Source organism: Homarus americanus, unplaced genomic scaffold, assembly GCF_018991925.1.
Source record: "Homarus americanus isolate GMGI-L3 unplaced genomic scaffold, GMGI_Hamer_2.0 scaffold52512, whole genome shotgun sequence".
In the NCBI taxonomy this organism is placed as follows: Eukaryota; Metazoa; Arthropoda; class Malacostraca; order Decapoda; family Nephropidae; genus Homarus; species Homarus americanus.
Genome location: NW_024735442.1, coordinates 13,942,165 through 13,967,286, shown reverse-complemented (window position 1 = coordinate 13,967,286; position 25,122 = coordinate 13,942,165). Strand labels below are relative to the sequence as shown.

General features: G+C 43.6%; 1 protein-coding gene across 9 annotated transcripts in view; it reads right to left on the bottom strand.

Moving 5' to 3' along the window:
- The window catches only part of LOC121871042 (heterogeneous nuclear ribonucleoprotein L-like), a 278,283-nt gene that overhangs the window by 221,139 nt on the left and 32,022 nt on the right, over positions 1-25,122 (bottom strand). For 7 of the 9 annotated variants that reach the window (XM_042373113.1, XM_042373116.1, XM_042373120.1 and 4 more), the window contains exon 2: positions 10,003-10,065. The exons of the other annotated variants lie outside the window; for them this stretch is intronic. In XM_042373113.1, coding sequence (XP_042229047.1) covers positions 10,003-10,065 — 63 coding nt within the window. The remainder of the gene's footprint in view (positions 1-10,002; positions 10,066-25,122) is intronic. 9 annotated transcript variants of the gene reach the window in all.

Below are 25,122 nucleotides of genomic sequence, written 5' to 3'. Positions count from 1 at the left end.
GGGAGAGGGGAGAGAGGGGAGAGGGGGAGGAGAGGGAGAGGGGGAGAGGGCGGAGAGGGGGAGAGGGCGGAGAAGGAATATCCATACGAATCTAACACCCCGCTTCTTCTTGGCCACTGGAAGCTACTACAGTTCAACGCTCAGTACACCATCCCTAACACTCAAACCAGAGCCGTGACTTCTCTGCTACAACTTTACCTAACCCTCACTCCACCTCACCTATCCACCTCAGTAGAATAGGCCCAATTGCACGTCTTCAGTGTAAAAATTGGGGTCCAGTTCTTATAATTAAGATTGGCTCCTGTCGCTACTGTTGTTCTTACCTTCCTCCTCCAGCTCTCGGGACTGACACTCCCCTTCAGTACCAGAGTCGACAAGTGTACACACGCAACGATCTACAACACAATGGCTGGTGGTGGTGCAAGACAACGAGGCTCCTCAAACAATTACCTGATTATCTATCCATTTATCAACGTTCTCGTGCAATCCCTGGTATTACCCGTTCAAATTACCAACACTCATGAAGACCTCACTGTTAATAACTTAATCAATACGAGGAGTCGATGAAGGAAAAGATAACCTCATGTACACTATCTGGGTAGTGCCTGTGTGTAGTGGACCAACACCTAAACGCTAATGAAAAAACTTGCTATCATTTGAAATCTTCAATATGAAGTTACAAGCAAAGGAAATTAGTGTCAAAGTAACAATTACAACATCAATTATAACAATAAAATATTTCTTCTACCTTAACACATATTTCACCTACACATCACATGCACACCCTAACAAAATTAGAGTCGACACATTCCTCAGTAAAATACATTACCCTTATGGAGCTGGTATCACGCCCGTGGACACCTGTGATCTACCAGACAAAAGATACAACCCTAGGCCAAGAACAATGCACAGTGAACCAAGACTCCTCCACATTACGGGTTTCCGTCACCGAGGCATTTCCTTCCACAGCCTCGATGAACTCGCAGCCTTGTCAAAACATGGAATTTATTACAGGGCTCAGCATTACACGCCAAATATGCTCGTATGACACTTACCACACTACTGGTCATGCAAAAACAGCGCTCTTACAACACTATACTATATCATTACTTTGTGTGTGTATGATGTTGAGCCAAGTTAAAACGTTTTAAATCATTGTTACTCTACTTCCGATGTTCCCTTAATACAGTATTTATTTACCATATATTATGCATATCTGAAACCTATCATTATTATTATTATAATTACTGTTATTACTAGTATTATTATTATCGCCAGTCTTCATTACCTTTTACTTAAAGTATTTAATTAACACAACAAAGCATTAAGTCATGTATACGTTTGTATTAGGCTACACTTAATTCTCGTTTTATTTTTTTCAGTCTTGGCAATAAAAGACTCACAATAGAACAAGAAGTTAACACAACATACATAAACACGAGTACGTGTCAATTACAAATGGTACCGTAACAAGGACGACATGGCAACCATCTTACCTGACGTCAAGAGTGCAACGACCGTCACATCCCACGGCTGAGTTCTAGTACACACACCCTGCTCGGGACAACACCTGTGTATTGTCAGCGACACACACACACACACAATCTACACCTTTCATATACCTGTCTGGTAACATACATCCCACGTGTTGAGTAAGATATGAAGTATAACACCTGTGCATCATTAGCCCCGACAATATCGGCTTATCTTGCCCCATACACAACTACACCTGTCTACTTGGGTACACCAACTGACATGTAACGTCGTAGAACAAATCTACACCTGTTCTCTAGTGGAGCACCCCACGCTGGTACACCTATAGTCCTATATATCTCCAGCAACAAATGTCAACCTGGCAATATACACAAAACTCAAATTCTGTTATGTAAATCAAAACAAAACAAAACTGCACATTTTCAGACGATGCGCATTATCAGCATCTTGGCAGAGTAAACACTAAACAACACAAACAAGAAATTTTTAAACTCACTGACTTATCAACATATACTGGCAATGTAAACTATACAAACTACGTTTTTGAGACGATGTGTACTACCTTTTCTTGCTAGAATAAAATGGTGTGTGTGTGTGTGTCTGTGTGTGTGTGTCTGTGTGTGTGTGTGTGTCTGTGTGTGTAAAGCGTGATAGCAGACGAGAACATTAAGAGTAGGAGCAGCAAGTAACAGTGCGCCATAACTTGAGGGGAGGGTGTCGGGGACCTGAGGACTCGACGTGGCAGCCACGCACTATTAAGCGACCCAACACCATGTCTGGCACAACATAACACCCGGGTCACACTCATCTGCACCACACTCAAGTCCGCACAACTCTTGTTAAACGCTAACTCAAGATCTCTCACTGCCACCCTTTATTGCCTAATGAATGTACCAATAACTAAACATTAACAACTAACAGATGCAAACTCTAGATAATTTACCCTTGAATATAACTGACACGCAAAAGGAAATACTCCCTAAGCATTTAAACTTCTCTTACGCCATCACTTAAAATTAAATCTACAACGAGAAAACAGACACGAATTACACATTAAATTGGGCGAAAAGTGGGGAGAAAAAGACACGACGGGAGCATAAGCAAATACAGTGTGAGGTGGGAGTCGACTGGAGTGGCAACATCTGCCAGAACTGCAGTATAACGAACGCTCGCCGTCAAGGGAGAGGGTGAGTGGGAGGGGGGGGGGAAGCGATGTGGCAGGGAGAGGAGAGGTAGTGGGAAGAAAGAGTAGGGAGGAAGAGAGAAGCAGTTGAAAAGTGAAGAAGTAATTATTGGTTAGATGTGCTAACCGGAGAGTGAAAGCAATGTAAGTGTTATAACCAGCGTAATATAAGGGCTTGTGCATAGACGCACACTACCAAACTATTAGATGTAGCAAGTTGAAGGGGAAGGAAAAGGGGGGTGTCTAGCAAACAACCGGCGATGGGTGGTGATAGACTATTCTGCATAATTATATAGTTTGTCACGGGAGCTCCCAACAACAATATTGTCTTTATGCTCTTGTCACCCGTCATGTGTCAAGAGACTTCCGCTTCACACGACCTCTGGGTAAACACGGTTTTATTTGCCTTCCTCTACTGACCAACTAGTGACAAGTGAAGGGTGTTAAGTAACCCAACAGGTCTTCCTGTCACGTTCACCCTACACAACCACAAATGCTATAATGATGCCAACTATCACCCACCCACTGCAACATTGTTTACATCCACCATGACAAACAAAAACCCAGTTTGAGTAGCGTAAACATAACTATAATCCGTATAAAATATCAAAAATTTAATTTTAGAAATTACAATAATTTAAGTTTATTTTGACGAATAATAAAAAGTAATCTTCTTTAAACGAACACTGGAAATCGAAGAATAGTTCGATGAACTAAGAAAATATAAGTTCAATTAAAATACAATCTGTTGAAATTTAAGTCAACTAACCCCCCTGCATGCAATAAATACGTACTGGTGCAAACACTTAAACAAGTGAGAAGCACCACAATTGCCCACCAACGACCCACAACATTGTCTTCATAATGTCAAGCGTCCCCCCCCCCCCCAGAGGCGCGCTGCTTAGCACACAAGTAGTGTATCCTCCGGTGACATTGGCTAGCGAGCGCACAATACAAAACTAAACACCACGACACGACATAAACACGCAGAGAGGCAGCAGCAGGGGCAAGCAGTGTATAATGGTATATGAAGAGGATACACCAGCGGAAACACTGCCGTCGTTACTGTCACGCCAGCCCTGGGAGACGCGTCTTGGCAGGTGCTGCACAACACTCGGTCCTGGCACCCTGGCTGCCGTTACTCTCTTCACCAATAAAGTCCCCTAGTTAAGACAGACGCTCGCCTTAATAATCATCAGCTTCACACTATACAGTATACTTGAAAGGAAAAAATAATAATAATAATTTACGCAACTAAGTTTGCAATATTCCAATAAATCAGTACATACCAGTAACACACAACGACTTGTGTAAGATATACTGAAATACATTATGTGAAATACTCTTAAACTTAACCATCAATGTTCACTTTCCTTTTTTCATACATTACACTAGTTTCCTGCGCCACGTAGCGTTTGTCCACTTAAGGGTGGGCGAAACCTTTAACTTGGGTGACACTCAATGGTGCCTCAGTTTTAGTCTCTTTATTACTCTTTACCGGACATTAACAGACCTCCCCTGCTACTACCTAAGAATTTAGACTCGTTTCTGCTTCTGAAGTTACATCTCACTTCCTACCTCACTAGTGGTCTCGAGTGTTGGAAACTGAGGAATCTTGCCTGACAACACCCTTATCTAGAGCTTCACCTGCAGACCAGTGAGTGTGGTGGTGAAGCCAACACCGTGTAGTTACCAGGGACATCTCAGTGCAGCTGCAACCCACATCCATCAAGGCCATTTCACCCGGTTACACAAGTGTCCCTAAGCCCCCCCCCCCCCACCTAGCAGGGCCGAAACACCATCATTAATACACCAACAAACACCATATCATCAGTGGGGCCCTCTTCGTCCCGGTGGGGACCATCAAGCCCCAACTTTCACCCCTACAATTACCTCCGCCATCTCACCACAAAAACCTCAAGAACTGCACCGATTAATACACTAAAAACCCAAGACATAAATAACTCAACAACCTCAAAGCTGTAGTCTGGTGGGTGTGGGTGTGGGTGTGGGTGGATGGATATGTGTGTGTGTGTGTGTGTGTGTGTGCGTGTGCACTGTCACCACCAGACGCAATATGCTATCAAGGCTCAACCGAACTCAGACATGCGAGCACGGTTAGTGGTCAAATGGGATACAACCTTATCTAAATACTAATGGGTTAGGATCCAGGTTTGTTAAGTGAGGTTAAGGCTGGAGCTAATAGGTGCCCCATTTGACCTGCATCCACGAATCGAGGTGATGTACCAGGAACTAATATGACAGCTCTTTCAAACTACTAGGAACGGTTATGTACAGAATCCCAATAACACAAGTCTCCCAACTGCCTCCCCCCTTACCTACCTAACCACTCACCCTAAAGCAAAGCTGCTCTATAGCGTATAGGCAGGCAGGTAGGCGACAGAGTGAGGGAGGTAGGCGACAAAGTGACGACGGAGGGCGTGTGTCAGCAGTTAGTAGCAGGAGTGTATGGGGGGGGGGTCGTTACTGGCAGAGTGCCAAGTTAACGCCGCCGCTCTGCCAACCAAGCCTCACCACCGACTTAATCCAACCAAGTTTCTCATATTTTTCTTTCCTTTACATTTCTTTAAACTGCCTGGTGGAGGAGCAAGGTTACTTTCATCAGAGCATTAAGCTTTCCGCCAACCAAAACCCCACTATCAACGTATAAAACACACACAAATCATTACGCTTCCTAAGACAAGTTACCGTACTAAAAAGTAAATGTGTGTGTGTGTGTGTGTGTGTGTGTGTGTGTGTGTGTGTGTGTGTGTGTGTGTGTGCGCGCGCGCGATCCACTTTAAAAAAAATTGAACCAATCTATCTCTCTCCCGTGGTTGAATTTCTACCAAGCAGCTGCCACTACCCGCGTTCTCAAAAGTTTCCTCCCCACAAACTTAAATGTTTATTTCATTCATGGCGAATAACTTCTTGTGAACTGTAAAAAATGTGAACTATGTACCGGTGTCCGGGTGTACTATTGAACATCTTACCTAAATATCTGGCCAAACATCACATATGGCATTAGTAGATAAATACAACTATAAAACATAACCAATGTATCATGACAGGTCAAAGGAATTCAGAAACATTTTATTGTGCAATAGTTTATAATGTCAACGCAAGCTTATAATTATAAACTAATATATAAGAGAAAACACCACTGTTGTATAGTTTCAAAATTCGCTTTGGAAGTCGCACAAAACGCGATGTGACACCAATTATTTCTCCCCTTGATAAGTTCCGAAATAGGATTTTCTTAACCACGAACGAATTAAATGGACATTATCCTCTGACAGCGCTAAGGTTGACTTTCAGTATCAGGTGAATTAAACTAACACGTATGGTCACGCAGTGAAGGCCTTATTACTAGACGGAGAAAGGTATTATATTATCAAAACAATTAACCACCAAAAAGAGCCCCCTTTCCTTTCACCCCATGGAGGGTAGGTACGACGTTTGCCTGTACACCAGTTGTAACAGTAGCCTAGGATCTGTTGACCAGCTGTAACACCAATAGTTACACCAGCTGTAACAGTATCCCAAGACCTGTTCAACAGCTGCAACAAAATTAACACCGGAACACCGGTGTGCATCAGCCACAATACCAACAGCCGTCCAGGACCAGTTTACAGCCCCCAGAAGCCGGTAACGCCTCGGATCCGTCTCTATAAACCCGGAGCAGCAACCTGATAAGACGATAAAAGTCTTAGCCTGACGGGTGTCGACAAACTTAGAGCTGCACGCCCCGCAAACACACCCATCAAAACACGAGCCGTCTCGAGGCGCGTCACCGGCGGGGCTTATTAAATCTCGTCGTGCCGCGTCACCTACTCCTTAACGCTATTTCGCAGTGATATAATGTAAGCCGCGTGTGTATGTCAGTAGATTCAAGTGTGTGAGTATATGATGTCACTATTAACATCACACAAATTGAGTGAAATGGTTATTATAGCACGACTGAGGACACAGGTGTTACGATCACGTGGAGGAACAAGAGTCTCAGTGACACGAGCATCATTTGTGTGTCGGGTGATAGTTACAGTAATGTGGTTCAGCAACTTGCGGGACACCTAACAAAAGGGAGTGGCCAGCAGGTGCACACATATCCGGGAAGGGAGAGATGTAAGATTCATCACCTTGCATCCCCCAGCCTGCCATCCTAAACCCCAACGTCGCCCACAACCACATGCCACAATTTGCATCCCACATCTAGCGCCCACTCCAACGCCCACACGAAAAGCTTTCTTCATAATATAGCTAAATAACACTTTGTACATTAATCTATTGCATTATATCTTAAAACTCAGCCTTAAAAGTACAGTTTCAGGCAAAATTATGCACCTAAAGACATCGAAAATCTGTGCCGTGTCAACAATGAGAATATGCTGCGTGTTAAGAGCGGTCAAGAGGGACGCCCAGTAAACTGATCCGGCAGGAGTTGACACAGCTGCTGTTGTTCACTCTGTTCGGATATAAACACGTGAGCGAAATTGTCTGCTGTCCGTCAAGCCAACACCGCGCTCCTCCATATTGATCACTTCTGCTCGGCACCAGCCAGCCTGCCTGCCTGTCCGTCCCCATGCCTACCGTGGGGCGACAATGCCGGGATGAATCGCAAATGGCGAAATATGGTAGCAAGGTTCTGTACTTAGTAGGGGAGACACACGAAGGATCTGGGAAGGAAGATGGGGTGTGACGAAACAGGATGGAGCAAGGCTAAAGATGTGAGAAGAGGGACAAACGGAAGGGGAATGAGAAGATGAGGATACAACAATGATAAAGCTGTGGGAATGGAGACAAATGAAAGATGAAGACTTAGGGGAAAGGTTTTTTTTTTCGAATAACAGAATGCTGTCCATCCAGGTAATGACAATCAATAAAGCTCATTCAAGAACACTGGATATAAACAGTAATCTACTGAATAAATAAAGTCTTTTCCAATATGCATACTCACACAAAATACATGTACACACACAGTATCAAATTATTTCGGCTTTGTCGTGCATGTTTCTGTCCATGTTTGTCAATTACATAGGTATTTTGAAATCAATCCTTGTGGTAGAAAAAAAGCTGAAACACCAGTATTGTATATGAAGGCGTGGGCAGACACTGGCTGGGGTGCAGTGGTGTTGGCTGTCACAGTGTGGCCAGGGCTTCGGATGACGTAAGATTATTAAGTACCGTGGGCGTAAGTAAAGTGGGCGTAGGTGGCAAAAGTTATGATAAAATCCGTGGATTCATCACCACATATTTAACAAGTGCCATGATGGACCGTACATTGTAAAGATTTGTATAGTTTTTACCTACAACCGCTGGGCGTACCTGGGGTGAGATGAGCCCGTCATACCTTATCCGACTTGGGCCCTAAATGTCATATCCATTATATCTGGTAAAACAATGACAGACTTACATCACTACAGGACAGCATAAAATATCACTGTACCACTGAATCTTTATGAAACTACAGTATTACAAATCATCCACTCACTTTGGGTATCAGAAACAGCAATGGAGGAACAACTTCACTCAAAAGTGAATTTAAAGCAAAATTATTATTATTATTATTATTATTATTATTACAATACAATATAATGTGTATGTCTCAGTAGTTCTATTCATTGTTGAACTTTGGGGTGAAACGCCAACTGCTCACAAAGGTATTGCTGATACCATGTTCCACAAAAGGAATTATATGGTATTGCAGTCGAGAATCTACTGAAAAAATTAAGCTCATGCAGTGCTTCCTTCGAAGAGAGGTAATTACGGCAGCTAATCAGCTGACAATCAGGGCCACCTCCGATCCAATGGAATACTGATATGGTCGCTATGGTAACTAGTAAGCCACACTTTCACCATGACTAAACCTATTAATGAAAATGCGGTGGCTCTAAAAGGTTAATCGTTTATCAAATCCTGTTCTTGGCCAAACATTAATGAGAACTTTCCATTCTTTTTCTGTGAGCGAGACTTGAGTTTAAGACGGAAAAACCATATGAATATCAAGGGGGCTTGTTGTGAAAGGTGAATACAGCAATAGACCACGACGAACCAAATTTAATAAACTAATGAGAGCGTGTATGTGTTCTTAACTCGAGCTCTCCGACTCTGAAATGGGAAAGGCTTACAAGAATGAATAACAACAAAGAGAGATGCACAACACATGACCAAAAACCAACTTCGTTAAATATGTAGTTAAAACTACCCTATGAATAAAGGCTTTGTAAAACTGCCAAAAATAACATCGATGCACTAGGCTTTTGAAACTGTTCTAAGTGTTGCAACATCGGGTCAATAAACCCGTCACAGTGGCGTGGTCGGTGTCGATTAAACTTGGGCCAGATTTTATATTTCAAGTCGTGGGTTAAAAACTGGTCCCTAATAGTGTCGCGACTTCCCGTGCCACCCACGACAGCCATAGTGGTGATGCAAAACTTGACTCCTCGCCCATACCCCGGTCGCGGTGATCTGACCTCTGATTCGCACGATCAAGGCTGGAACATGTGCACGTGACCAAGGATGGAACACGTGTGAACGTGATCAAGATTGGAACATGTACACGTGATTAAGGCCGGTACGTGTGAACGTAGTCAAAGCTGGAACATGCGCTAGGGTTACTTGCAAAATGTTTTTCATAAATTCAATTCAATACTCATGGCTGAAGCTGCAGCCAACTTATGTCAGACTGAGCATCTTCCCTGCATTAATATCTAAAGTTACTGTATGTAACATGACCCAACAAACCAAAATCAGCCCTTCCCTCTTTTCATGACAACACCGTCCACGACCTTCATTTACAAACATTTTGCACTTTTTTCTTACGAAGTCTCGCCGCTTACCTTATCAAAGAGATTACACCACTCACGTTTCTTGGATCACTTCTCGTCTACTCCACTTACCTTCCTGACAGCAATTCACAAAACAGTTACAGTTATTAACAATAGTTTTAAATCAAGACTTTCTTTCACATATCCTACCTGATCTTTGTGCTCCTCTGGCAATATATACAAGGGAACAAAATTAGGCAAAAATTTATACGTCTACTCAAGTGCAATGCAACAAACCATAGAATTCTATAATAATTACCTACATTGCGCTTCCAAAATGATCGTTCTAGTTTCATACTAAGTACGTAAACAACAATGCATACAGGACAAAAGATGGAGACTGTTAAAACACCATGTGAATACTTTACTCGACGACGACTAAAAAAAATCCACAAAATCGTCACCCACCTGTTTGTTTGCTTATCATAAGTTCAGAGTCCAACTGTCAACGTACACCCACCACCAACACGTCCCCAACAACTACATGAAGATACTCACATTTTCATCGACGTTATAATCAGGGCAGAAATAATCATTTTCAGAATAATAGTCTACGTAGCTCTGAAATGAAAGACGTAGAACATTATCTACCTGACCATACGGACGCACGAGGGGGCTTTTGTCTGTATATACATATTTCACCATGCACTATATGAATGACAAGATTTTTTGAACATTTGTTACACAACAAAAGACGTATCAGCACATGCTAAATTCATACTACTGCTGCTACCAACATTGAACGACTCAATACATCGCATCATCGTGGCCACCGAAAAGCCAAAGCATCCCCATTTCAGTGCTCGCTCAGTCCAACCCACGCCAAAACCTCAAGCCAAGCCTTCACACGCTTGCCACCGCCAACACTCCCAAGGAAATGTTTCCCCCTACTCCAACTGACGCTAACGGACCATAAATTACCGCTAGCTACGTTACACTAAGTAAAACTATTCGATCGCAGAACCGGGAGACGGGTCGCCAATACCCAGCCAACCTAAGCAGACATGTGGACGCTCTGGGGAATCTAAAAGATGAAGATGGCTTTAAAATACAAAAGCTGGGAGTTCCTTAGGGGATACGAATCTTAAGTCCTTTAGAATTTAACAAACAAGTTTCTATCTTTCAACTATGGAAACCCGACGACTACCGGCTTTAAGGTCTTCGTGAAAATTTAGGGGAAGAATTACCGAACACAAAATATAAATACTGTACACGTTCTCGTCCGATTCAGGCGTCTGCAAACCTGTCCCAAATAAATCGCGGATCAAAGCTGAGCAGTAATCTCAGCCGGGATTGTGAAGAATGTGCTCTTGTACGCTTGCTTTTAACCATCCACTGGGTCAACCTATTTTGAAAAACCGACAATCTCGGCGAGACTGGAATTGTAACCAGCGACTGTATTAAATCCGAACATCCCCACTCTGCGTCGTTTCTTCCACCTCGAGATCTTACTTTTAGCCAGCCAGCAGCCACCTCTGACTCACCCGTCAAGAATCAATTCTATCGTCAGAATATAAAATTAGTACAAGCGTGACACGACGACGACTTTACTACACTATCAGATGTGCTCCCTTTAGTGGCTTATGGTCGCTATAACTGGGCGGTGTATTGTGCTGATACCCTCTCACCGTGATGGATGACAAGACATTATGAAGTAAAAAAGTGACCTGCTAGATTGTGTAATGGGATGGCCAGTTAAATGGTGTTAGGTGGTGGCGTAATATACGGTGTAAAGGGGTGGCTTAGCTGCTAGGAGTGACCTGCTAGATGTTGTAATTGGGTAACGAGGTAAAGGTATACAAGTAAATGGTGTGTCCCAAGCTGCTGCAGTTGCTTAAAGTTAAGAGTAAACAAGAGGACACGTGGGTGAATAGTTGCTGGGTGACAAACATACGTATTAGATCCAAAGATAAAGGTGAAGTTATCATAACAGGATGACATGCCGATGAAATCTTATCTGCTGTATAATATACTGAATCTTATAGAGGGAAGACAAGGTGGGGAGTATGATCTACTATGTCAGGCTTTATTTGTGTTGTAGACCCAGAGGACAGGGTGAAGGAGTAAGACGTGCCAAGTTGAAGAACGGGAGGCTGGGGTTAGGGAGTAGGAGGGTACTGCTAAGAGGGTTGTCAGAGCGAGGGGAACTCCAACTTGCAGGGTGACCGCCTAGGAACTTTTAACTACAGTGGAAAGGGAGGGTAATTTACCGGGCGACACCACACTGGAAACTAACCAACCCCAATACCTTCTCATGACAAGCGTCCCTTCCCTTGGCCACTCTACCCACCCTTACTACCGTCTCCCCAATACTTAACCCTTCGTTTAGACTAGAGTCTCTCGGAGTAACCACACCACCAGTGAACTCGCCAATCTTCAACCTTGAATATATCCGCCCACAATCCTGCCTGTCAATATCCGTTCCCCAACCAGCCAAGAACTTATCCAACAGGATTTAAGACTTCAGAATGGGACTTTTACCCCCGAAGGCAATGAGGATACCAGTCGAAGTTTAAGCCGACCCAGCCAAATAATGTGTCCTGTGATCCACAGCTCATACAAGACCCCTTCAACTAAGCCTCATGACGGATGAGTGGTATTGTGTAATTTGTGTGTACCCGAGATGACACTCGAACACGTATTCTACATGAGAGAGAGAAAGACGAGGCACATCAAGGGCTTGTGACATGCAGCACAGTAGAGGGGGTGCGGCATGCGGCACATCAAACATGTGGCTGAGATATTTGACGAGACGTGTGACTGATGGCACAACAAAGACGTGTGACTGGGAACAACGTAGCGTTTTGTGAGAGGAAGTGCACCAAGGACGTGTAAAAGAGGAAGCGGGCAACGTGGTAAGAAGAAAGTATAAAGGGAACGTATGTCTGAGGAGGATGTACAACAGACACGTGATAAAGAGGGAGGGGGTTGTATTACACCAGTGACAGGAGAGGCAGAGAAGACACGCGAGAAGGGGAGGAGGCGGTGGGCGGGTGACAAATATAAAACAATCTAGTGACTGGGTTAGTGCACACAGGTTATAAGACGAGCGCGATCATATCAAGGATAATTATGGCGATAAGAAACATGCCAGGTACACACGATGGTAGGAAGGGTGCGGCGCGAGGGTGGAACCACGCCAAGCATGCATGAGAAGGAACACAATGATGTATTACAATAACAGCAAGTGAAACAGAGGTATATAGCAGACAACTTCACCAAAAACAGGAGTGAGAGAGGGGGAAATGTCAGGTGTGTGTGGAGTTAGCAGCAACCTAAACACGAGTGAATAGCGGCAGAGATGTTCAAGCTAATCCCAGTGGTGACCGCGGTGGCTTCCCTTGGCCACATCTCCACCCCAACTGCCTGGCCACAACACTGTACGTATCCCACCATACCACAGTTCGCCACTACAAACCAACAACACTTGCCACCCACCTCCAAACTAGCCAATCATGACCCCAGGCACACTACAAACACAATGTGCTAATCCTGGTCACAAAACTAATCGCCATACAAAGTTTCACAAAAATCAAATAACTTGACCAAGACACTAACCATAAGCTCTTCCCTTCTCGCTCTGGTCGGGATCAACACCATATCACACCAAAGGATTAACAGATATCTCCAAGAACGACAACACTTCTGACGACTATTTCGAGACCTTCGGAACCCAAGTGGTAGCGGGCGGCAAGGACCACGAGGTCAGAGAGGCTTTGGCAGTAGGTAGGTAGGTAGGTAGGTAAGGGGGCGAGAACGATGGGGATCACAGCACCTGGGCTTACGGGTAATGGCGAAAACAAGATGGAAGACGGCATGGGTAAATGAATACAGCTAGTTACCCAGGCAGCTACCCATTCGTTACTAACACGTCCGGAATGCTAGGTGTCAGAATAATAGAATCACATTGTCTTTGCGAAAGGACCAAAGAGGATTTGTTTTCTTCAGAAATGCGTTCTTACGAATAGACCGGCGACAGGGTTCCTTCATCGTCTATCCAACATCGATGAGATCATGTAACTCTCGGATGACAGGAGGGTCAGATTAAAAAAAAAAGTACAGAGCGCTGAAAACAAGATCAAGGACTACGTATGTTACCACGGGACGTGGGTTTTAATTTTAGGACCGACACTAATGACGTTACGGTGAAGTCTCCAAGACAAGACTTCTCAGGTATGAACGGCGCGACATAACGAGGATGCCGCAGATGATACTGGCTACTCTCGTTCATCATTACTTGCCTACCTCTCCCCAACACCGCAACGGAACCAATTTTCAAAAATTTAGATTAATTTTCTCACCACTAGGGGAGGATAAGGGACCGCATATAGTTATGGTAGAGGCAGAATGAAGTACTATTTAGGACAGTAAAGGTGGAGAGAATACGTGACAGATGCAAATCAAATGTCTCGGGAAATTATTTGCCTGCCTACACTCACCACCTGTGCAGCACGACACCGAGCATCTCTTAATTTTTCTCTTTCAGGGAACACATTTCACCGACAGCATTTCTCCCCCAAAACCTAGTCACCGAGGGCAAAATTAAACAAAGTTCTCTCTAGTTATTTGCAAAGTAATCGACTGCAAACAAACCACATATCGCTGCATATTTTCACGAATATTTTGATACGGTCGACTGACGGGAAAACAACGAACAACCTTGACTCGGGTCAATGCCATGCGGTTCACCGTACGCGCTCAATGGTCAGCCAAGGGCAGGGAAAATCACACGTGGTATAAACCTGTGATAATCGTACCCTCATAAACTCACCATTCATTTTAGTTAAAACACACAAGGGGCGTTAATGTCCATTTGGGATGACAAACACATACGTCCCAGGACGTAATGTCTTTAATATTTGTTTGTAAAAACTGCTGACGAACAATATTTTATAAGAACATCCAAGGATTATTTATGATAAATTTTGAGCAAAAACGAGCCAACATTGGTCGAAACAATAGTTTACAGACAAATAACCAACCACAGTTGCCCATGTGAACAAAGAACTCACTTCTGCTATTTGCAATAATAATAATAGTAATAATGCTCCTCTGAAGTCAGTGCAGTCGATCCATTTTGCAAAACAACATTGCCTTGGACTACATGCGTGACAAAGGAACATATATCCAAAGTACTGTATATCCCATCATCCTGAATTTACTCATCCAACCTGGCATTTCAATATTATTCCTCGTACACAAGTAATGACGATACATTTGATACTTCTAAGAGACTTAGTAGTAAACCTAACACTTTTTAAATTTATTACCCGCTGTACGAGAATTCATGACTAGCCTGTCTTACGGTTCACCATAAGATAAGATTTTTAAATCTAAACGATGTTAATATCATATATCATCGCATATCACTACCCCCACGAATAAATCTGTATTTAACTAACCAGCATTCTACCTTCATAAGATTACTAACATCCATTACCACCACACTAACATACATTACCACCACACTAACATCCATTACCACCACACTAACATCCATTACCACCACACTAACATCCATTACCACCACACTAACATCCATTACCACCACACTAACATCCATTACCACCACACTAACATCCATTACCACCACAGTAACATCCATTACCACCACACTAACTTCCTAGTTACCAGCACCATACCACCACCTCTCAAGCACCGGTAACGACCCCCTCCTAGTCATGCAATATATTACCCAACACTGGTCTCTCCTGCACTATCTATTTACTACCAAACATCTCCCACTTCCTTTCTAACTCTTCAATTCCCCAAATATTCCCTCACTATTATACAGCGCTCGTAAATCTTTCCATCTCTCTCATAGCTGGTCGTCAGTCTGGCTTGCTAGCGCGTATGCGCGCGCTTCACGCCCCCTAGGTGGCGTAAGCTGTTGCATACCGAAAATATATAACCATCACATTTTCAAATTAAGTGTTAAAGCTCGGGATCCGCAGACGGTTATACGACCTCAAAAATAATGCCATATCAAAGACTTCTGCGAATACTATTTCTTGGCACAATTTCTAAATGGGAATACTTTACGATGAAGGCCAGACATCAGTCACGATAATTAGTGCACCTGTGAAACATCTATCAACACGTGCCACAAATACCGAGGAAGTGGCCGTGATTGGTTTCCTCCCTAACGGCAAAAGCAGCAAACAGCCACCAACACCTGATACATTTGCCCTGGTATGTGGCTCAAAATCTATTTGTGGTCCCCTGTGACCCCACGTGATTAGTAAGACATTAGGTCTCTTCCGCTCCCCCCCCCCCCATTACGCCTGGCTGCCTCGGTCCTCCTTTCCCCCACCCCATTCCCCTTTTGGGTGTCGGGTTTCCAGACATGCGTATGTTGGGAGTATACGGAAGAGAGCAGGATTGTACACTCCTGTGCAATCCAGATGTAAACTGTGGGAGAAACCGTGCTACAAGGTAGAAGCGAGACCCAGTCGGAAGTTTTCATACCACGAGTACAAAATACATCTAGTAATGACATGAACTCAATACTACCCACAACTGTAAACAAGATGCTCCTCAGCAGGGCCACCTGGTGCAGCCCCTTCACGACAAACCGGTATCTGTCAACAAATTTTCCCACCGTCGTAATATTACACACACACACACACATCCCTTCTTCCTCTGCCATTCAACCGTCTCGTAAATCCAGGCGATTTCACAACTAGGTCGAGGTTAATTTTGATCCTCTGATAAAACACTAACATAATGAAGGAGCCTCAACATTCAACCCTAACATATGTCAAACTCGTATATCTGCCATCATATATCTTCCTAAATATTAACATATGCTAGCAGTGATATTGTGCGTTAGTTAATTAATCCTATTTCCTTAGACGAACTATGGGTACCCAGTGAGTAAGCCATCATCACCAGCCACCGTCGCCACAACCAACCTGCATTTGGCCAAGCGCCGGACATAAGACACAACTAAGCATGTAAGTTTTTAAAACCAGTTATAAAAGGCCAACCTGGCCAAGATAATCTGGGTGAGGAGTTTAAGGAGGTATAATGTGTGTGGTGTGGCGAGAGGTATGAAACCTGTGTTGGCTGGCACCTATGGCACCCCCACACCCACTACCACCCTCTCCCCCACCATCCTCCCTCTCACTTCCACTCAACATACATCTCTCACCTTTACACGCCACCGATGTACCTCGGCAAGTGGCGTACACTATGCCAAACACTGACTCACCCAAGGATAGCGACATATTTTAGCGCGGCCTCACCATCAGGGAAGAAAGACAAGCGACTTTGGCGAACTAATCATGGTGACTACTCTTAGCTGTGGTAAACAAATACTAACAAGTCACTAATTGCTTATCTTTTCTTAAAAAACCATGTCACCGAACTTTAATTTGGGGGAATAAGAAAAAAGGGTGACGTTCATTGTGTTAATATACACATGCTTTTGTACTATACTAAACCGTACCTCAGTTTCAACAAAATATATCGGCTGATTAAACAAATCAAAGATTTTTTTTACCAACTGAATTTTATTTTTATATACAGAAGTACAATTGGCGTCGCCACTGATTTACACGACGCCGTATTCACAAATTTTTATTATCTAAAAATGAAGAAATGAAACGTGTGCTCCGATAACCAAGGGCAGGAGGTAGATTCCATCTTTACATAATGAACTACTTAACGTATTGGTAAACAGTGAATAGAAGACAAAATCTGAGCAGTTTTAATCAATCAAGCCCACCTTAACTTTTTATAATATGATCGACTGAACATTAAAGTTATACTCCGCTACTTCCTAATAATACAAGCCCGTCACGTCGACCGCAAAAAATCGGTAAATTCGCCCCAAGAACACACGGTTGAACAACAATCAGATGCAGGTCCCACGTCCACCATGTGTAGCATCCAGGGGGAATGGGTGGGGGCCTAAACCACCACCAGGTACCGTTCTTACGCGGCAATAGCGGATCCATCCCACCCCAATCCCCTCACAAACCACACAAACACCGACCGGCTATCCAATATCACAACCCTACCCAGGAGCACTATGCCTCTACACCAGCCTCCTTCAACCCTGTCTCCGTAACAAAGCACTGCCCCCACACACCAAGTTACTAAATAGGACCTAGCCAGCATTCAGTGGATATGGGTTACGTGGTGCCTCAACAAGGAGAGACAGGAGTGGTTCGCTTCCCGCACACTTTTGCAGGATGACATACAGTAAGCTTATGTTCTTTAATAAAAAAAAATTATAATATATATATATATATATATATATATATATATATATATATATATATATATATATATATATATATATATATATATATATATATATATAATAATAACGTGTGTATATGATGCAGTTCAGTACTTACCTATCAATCCGTAACAAAAAAAATTTGCGGACTGTTTAATACTGTTAAATATTTTTGCTCGTTAAATTTCGACGTCAGAGAATTTAATTGACATAATACTAACCACTCCTTGTTCTACAGTTGTCATTATAATTAATAACTAAACACACGAGAGAAATTCATTTGTTTAAGAACAACCACACGAAGTTTTGTTTTTTTAAGAAAACCCACAAGAAAGACGAGTTAATGTATGCTAATTACGGGTTATAATGTCAGATAAGAGACCAGCAAGTACAGTACATATGCACTCCCACCAGGGGATCCCACCTCTACCATCGACAGTTACTAGCACAACCACCTCCCATGCCCATCAATAAGAGTTATGACAAAGATAAGCCCATTCACACCCACTCCCACCCACCATTCTAAACAATACACATGTGACCGCCGCCCCCCGCCCCCCCCACCGGTACCAATGTAGCACATATTTACAACACAAGAATACAAGGTACCTAAACAAATACCAGGAGCCATAATTCTGGACAACATTTATCAATCGCCGTAAAGATGTTATAATTTACTTCTCTATATCCCACCGGGGTTGAAACTGCGACAAAAAAGAAGGAAATGTCAATTTGTATGAATTACTTTATGAAAGAGAAAACGATAATTAACCAAATTCTATCAACTCTTGTCAAAATTATTAAGTCTTAACCTTTGTACCTCAATCACAGACTACTGTCACGTGGGGGCGGCTTCCACTTTTTGTATGACCAAGCAACCCACAGCAGTCTACCACCAGCTGTCTGCTCCTGGCTACAGTTACGAGTTTCATTACCTTCTTGAACACCATACTAGTTATAATGCGTATAGCAGTTAGGGGTTAATTTTTTGTGCAAAGCTTGAATAACCTAAGGCTGTCTGGATCACGGCAACGGGCAAGAAAGAAGTGCTGGTTGGTTGGCTTCTCCTGTCATCACAACTCACATCTGTACGCTTAAATATCATCGTTTTTTGCGCTGTCAACTCATTCGCATCACTGTGTGCCTCCTGAGAGTTTTTTGCACTAGCAGTCACCATTGGATACGTGCATAAACTCATCCACGTCATTCCCTTTCGGTTTAATTAAAACGGTATAACACAAAATTCAATTTCTTTGCTGCCATTGGACTAATTTATGGTGGGTGGGTGTGTGTGTGTGTGTGTGTGTGTGTGTGTGTGTGTGCCACGTTTGGTTGTAGACAAGAACAAATACTGCACACACAAAGCTTCTCACATGTGTCGATTCTCTTGTTATGGTCGACGCCACTACTAACCAGTCATTTCCAGGTAGAAACATGAGCTACCTTATCACTGATTACCCGACACACAGTATGGGTCCACCTCACAGACGGCATCAGGGAGACTGTCTGGTGGGTGTTCCCATGCGTCACGTGAACCCCACCACCGATACACATCAATGCTAAAATTATAGCCCAGTGGACCAGCCTAGACCGTGAACCTCGGTTGGACATAAAGTTGGATTTGGCATTTATTAAAAATAAAACCATTCGCTTAGAGGGCGACAGCAAAAACTATACAGTAATCTTAATACAAATAGTGCCGCTCCATATCATATAACGAGAGAAAGGAACATGTCTGGCACTCGCATTAGGCAAAAGCATTAGGGTACGGAACCTTCCCAGCAGACCCTATCTCGTCACCAACCACAATTCATCTGCCAGGCTGGTGTTGGGTTCACATTGGGGTCCACTCCCAAAAGACCCCATTCTAACATTCTACTTAGGATTATGGCCTAATCTTAGTGCTTAGATTGCTGTAAATTAGAGCCAGCTTACATTATACAAGGATCCATCTGACCGGCAAAACCACAATGTACTACCAGCTTCCTACAAACACACAGCCCTCCACTAACACCCCAGCATTTGTTCCCTTTCTGCCTAATCTGTAACCCCACCGCTTTCACATTCATTAGGTGGTACCATTCCCCGTTCATCACAAAAATAATAAATCCCCCCTTTTTATATAGTTATCTCATTTGTCTCAATTTTCATCAACCTCCACCTCACCATCACCACCTAACAAGTTCCTTCATCAACTTTACCTCAGATTCTTGCCCCTTATCCCCCCAGTCACAACATGCATACACTGGTTCAAACGGCCCAGATTGGTCACCGTAACGGAACTCCGACTGTGTCATCTGGATCATTAACCTCCACCACAATCAACTGACGATAGTCTTAATCCGTGGTCGAGTTCCTGTACAGTTATCTCCTCCCTCAATACGACTGGCTGGACCTCATCAAAATTTCCGTCAGAACGGCAATTTACTGCAAGCATAATAATAAACAGCACGCCAAAAATAACCGGTTGTGTAATGACTGGTACGAGTAAGCTGATATTTGGCAAGCTAATTAGTGTCATTAGCCTAGACACAAGCATTCCACACCCGTATAATTTCCACTCATCCATTTACCACACATCAAGCTCCCCCATCAAAAGCCTCTACATACCGACAGGCACGACGGTTGAGACTGGTCGGGTTAACCACCACGCCCGCCAGCCCCACAAATATAAACAGGCAGAGCTAATAAAAAATTATAGGATGGATGATCATCTAAATGATCCTTCAAGACGAGGATCACCATCTGTCAGATACACAACAGCAAGGCCACGGTGTGCCTATGATCTTCACTGGTATGGACCCTGATTGGGCAGATGTCCTGATAGACCCATCCTGGACACCAGGAAGGTAACCAAATTTAAATACCAGAAAATGAAAATAAGGCTTAAGGAAGGAGGAGGAGTGTGTTAGTGGTAAGGGGAAGGGTGAGAACGTAGCTTAAGAATCTCTCTGCATATCTTTGGCGGAAATTTGACCTTCAAAATTCTGAACAGGAAGCAAAACTTATCAGGCTCTGCTCTGAAAACTAAACAAACGCTACTTACAGCAATCCTGCAGTATATACATAAACACTATGTCACTGTCCTCTTAAACACCATCAAACTAGCAATCACAGATCAATAACATATCACCAAACTAAACAAACAAAAGCATCAGTGAGAACGTTTGGCTATAAATCGCAAAGGTACACTAGTCCGACAAAACGATGATAGCTTATGTAAGTGTAATAAAGTCGGCTATGGTTGTACAAGAAGATAAACACGTATAAGTGTATCGGACGAGGACAACAACTAGCCAAGTTATATAGCAATAAACACTCAGCATGTCTAAAGCACAAAGCACATCCCCAAACTTCGGGTGCCATGTGTGTTAGTGGCATCAGGCCCCAGAGAACTGGCAATGACAACAGCGAAGAAGCGGCTTTTACCATCCAACTATTACACATCTCCCAACCACCAACTCTTGTGTCAATATCAATGATGGCCTGAGGAAGTCATGGGAAGTTGGTAAGGGTGAAGGCTGAAGGGTGTTGAGGTACGTATCAAAAATGGAAAGATGAGAGAAGAGAAAGACTGAAGGGAGATGTATAATGTAAGAGGCACAAGCTGGAAGGCATAGTCGGAGGGGAGGACGACGGTGAAAAAATGTAAGGTGATAAAAGACTAAAAGGCCGTGAGAGGGAAGCCAGGAACATTACGTAACGAGATGAAAATGATAAAAGAGGAGAATTAAAAAGAGGTGAATGAGGAGGACAATACACCACTTATACCTTAATGGCCGGTCATTACTGTCTGCACCTACCTAAACATAGGCGAGTCTTTAGGTCTAACAAAGGATGCAACACTGAAGCATTAAGATACCTTGCCAACACCGAACTGAACGTGAAGGTCCCCAATATACTGTGTGTGTGTGTGTGTGTGTGTGTATATATATATACACACACTTGGTTTAAAATAGTTAAGTGCATCAGCATCATTACGAATACGTTTAACCGAAGTAGCTAAGCCATCTGACCATACATTGAACAAGCACGCAGAATATAGAAATCTACTATTAAAAAAAAGGGCTATTATCAGTTTGAGTTACGCCTAAAAATATTATTTATCAATGCAGTGAAAGATGGGGGCCTGGGGCAAATGTCTTTTTCGTAGTTTTCATCTTATACATACTGTACATCCACATCGGGGTCAGGTAAAACTTAAGTGTCATTTTCACACGTGTTTTAATTTTCATAAAAGTTGCTTGGATATAGCGCTCGCCTTCTGGGCTACGGATCGTTAATTCCTGTCAAATGGTTACTAGTCCTATTAAGCCCAAAGCTAATCAAACTATTAAAATTTGACTCCATTAGACCTCCATCCCAATCCTAATAATTAGCTTCCGGTAAAGCTGAGGCCTATTACGACCGAGGTCCGATTCACCACTCGCCATATCAGACAACACAGATGGGCTGCTAACCTTACGTTTAATCCCGAGTCCACAACAGTTGTCTCATCAGCCAAGCAAACCCGACTCGGTCTACCCCCTGGCATGAATACCCCCCCAAAGTTCACCCCTCTCGTCAACACTTGTTCCATCAATATATGGATTATCTACAAACACACACAATGCAGATTTATGTAACCAATACGTGCACTACATCCTTGACCACCGAAGGGTCAAGACGTACCTGGCGCTCCTCTCGGAGCAGCCAGGTCAACTGTTAAGTTGGCCCATACCAACCCCCTCTCCTGAACCCTCCTCCCCACCGGAATATCAACAAGTTCTCGCCAGAAGTTACAATTTCATTTAGGAAAGAAACGGAACCAGTGTTAAACAGAGGTGCACAGTGCTTAAGTCAGTGAGAACAACTCAACAGTAACAGTCCTACCCAAGTTAACCTTCACACAGTGAGGTCCCAGGTACCCAGTGATAACGGCCCCGGCGAGACCCAACAACAACCACCAATGTGTTAATCCGTCTACGATAGGAAGGCCTGGGACCAAACCTCACTCATATAACACCATCTGTGAGGGAATTACTACACCACATGTCCCTCATAACACCATATGTGAGGGAATTACTACACCACGTCAAGTCCCTCATCACACCATCTGTGAGGGAATTACTACACCACGTGAGGTCCCTCATAACACCATCTGTGAGGGAATTACTACACCACGTCAGGCCCCTCATAACACCATCTGTGAGGGAATTACTACACCACGTGATGCCCCTCATAACACCATCTGTGAGGGAGTTACTACACCACGTGAGGCCCCTCATAACACCATCTGTGAGGTAATTACTACACCACGTGAGGTCCCACATAACACCATCTGTGAGGTAATTACTACACCACGTGAGGTCCCTCATAACACCATCTGCGAGGGCGAGGGAATTACTACACCACGCCAGGTCCCTCATAACAACATCTGAGGGAACTACTACACCACGTGAGTTCCTCCTAACACCTTCTGGGAGGGAGTTACTACACTACGAGTTTGCTGTTCAACACCTACATTAATCTGTATGTTCACTATGTTCCTTTACCTTTCTCTAATGAAGGCTTTTGTTACACCACCAATGTATGTAATAAGTCATTTATGTCCAATGTATATTTTCAGCCTTCGGGCTGCAGAATTTTTTCAATAAACCGTTAATTATTATTATTATTAATGGGATAACATGCGTCAACTAGACTCCTTAACACAGACATCCGTAACCAACTCGTGCCTACATCACCCACCAGCATCGTAAAGTGGTAAACAGGAGCGAATAACAATGATGCATCTTGTGTATAAGACCATGAAGTATCTCAACCAACAATAACATCCATACCAGCCACCTGCCCTGTACCACGACCCCCAACAAAAAGATATCATGTCAGTACAAAGCCCCCCCTTTGAGGAGGTTAAATTAGTGAAATTCGCATATAGATTCTGTTCCAAGTCCTAACAATACCGTGAAAACAAACACCCTACTTTATCCCTGCCCAAATCTGCAGGCAAGGCCCAACCCCCTTCCCTCCCTCCACCCACCAGCCGGGCGTTGTGTTCTCCCTCACAGCATCAACAAAGTAAACATCCGGAAGGGAAGGGAGGCATGAGCTCACCGGGGAGAAACGAGAATTAAAAACTTCTATAAACTATCTGCAATTACGTCATCACTGCCCTCACCATCTATTCCCTATTTCTAGACCATGAGCCTAATCCATTTACGAATGACCTGCAATTCCAAAACCACGTAAATCAGCCGACATAAAAACACACCTTGATAATCATCGTCACCGTACTTACCATCACGACCATTACAATATCCCGTTATTAGATGCCTACTTCTAACCCGCCCACTTTCGAACTTTCTAAAATTTCATAACACGGTCCAGCAACCGACGATGAAACAAGAGAAGGGAGGGAGGGGGAGGTTTGGGTGGTCAGGCCGGCCTTGACACACGGGGTGGAGTGGGGAGGAGCCTGCCTGCAGCGTGCCAGCTTTTATGACCGTCACGCAGCCGCTAATGCGCTCAAACATCCACCATCACTATCACTCAAGCATCACCTCCCCTGCATGTGACCATGGCGGTGCTGCTGCACCCACCTCACCACATCCCACGCTAACAACTCCAATAAACCCGTCTTTTACCAACCCTGAACAACGGACTGTTACCATTTACTTTCCAGCTCAAATATCCACCGTCCCTGCTACCACTATCTTCCACGCCTGTAACCAAGGTGATGCTGCACCCCATCACCGCTCGCTCACCTTCACATAACCCCCCCCACCCCCAACTCTTCTCAAGAAACCGAAGTAAAAATCTTCCCTGCCGGCCCTGACCTTCTGACTACTAATCCTAATAATAATGAATAAAAATTAATGCATACGTAAGCGATCAAAATCATTCTGAACCATGAGACCCGCCCAACAAATACACTGTCTAATTCTAAGAAAAACTGACTATTACCAAAATACTGTACCCTCTCCCATGCAACCCTAACTGGACAAGAAACTGCCCCAGCAACACAGAATATCCAATCTCCAAAAATAGAAACCATTTCATTATACTCCATGTAGCTTCATATATCCTAACCATGCAATGATAGGTGCGAAGTTAACTCAACAGTGACACGCTGCCAGCAAACCCAATGCAATGTGTCCATTACTCATAACACCTAGTTCAATATCCGTATAACACTGGTTCCGCGGCTCGAGGGTCCCTAGGGTTCATCTTATGTACAAATAAATGGTAACTGCCTTCCCATCTCACGGGGTAACTCGACCATAAACAAAAGCAAAAAAATGGAAGACCACCTCTGCGAAAATATTCATTCAAAATTGATTATTAACAACTCGCCACCAGCAAACTCTTGTACTTCACCCTACCATCCA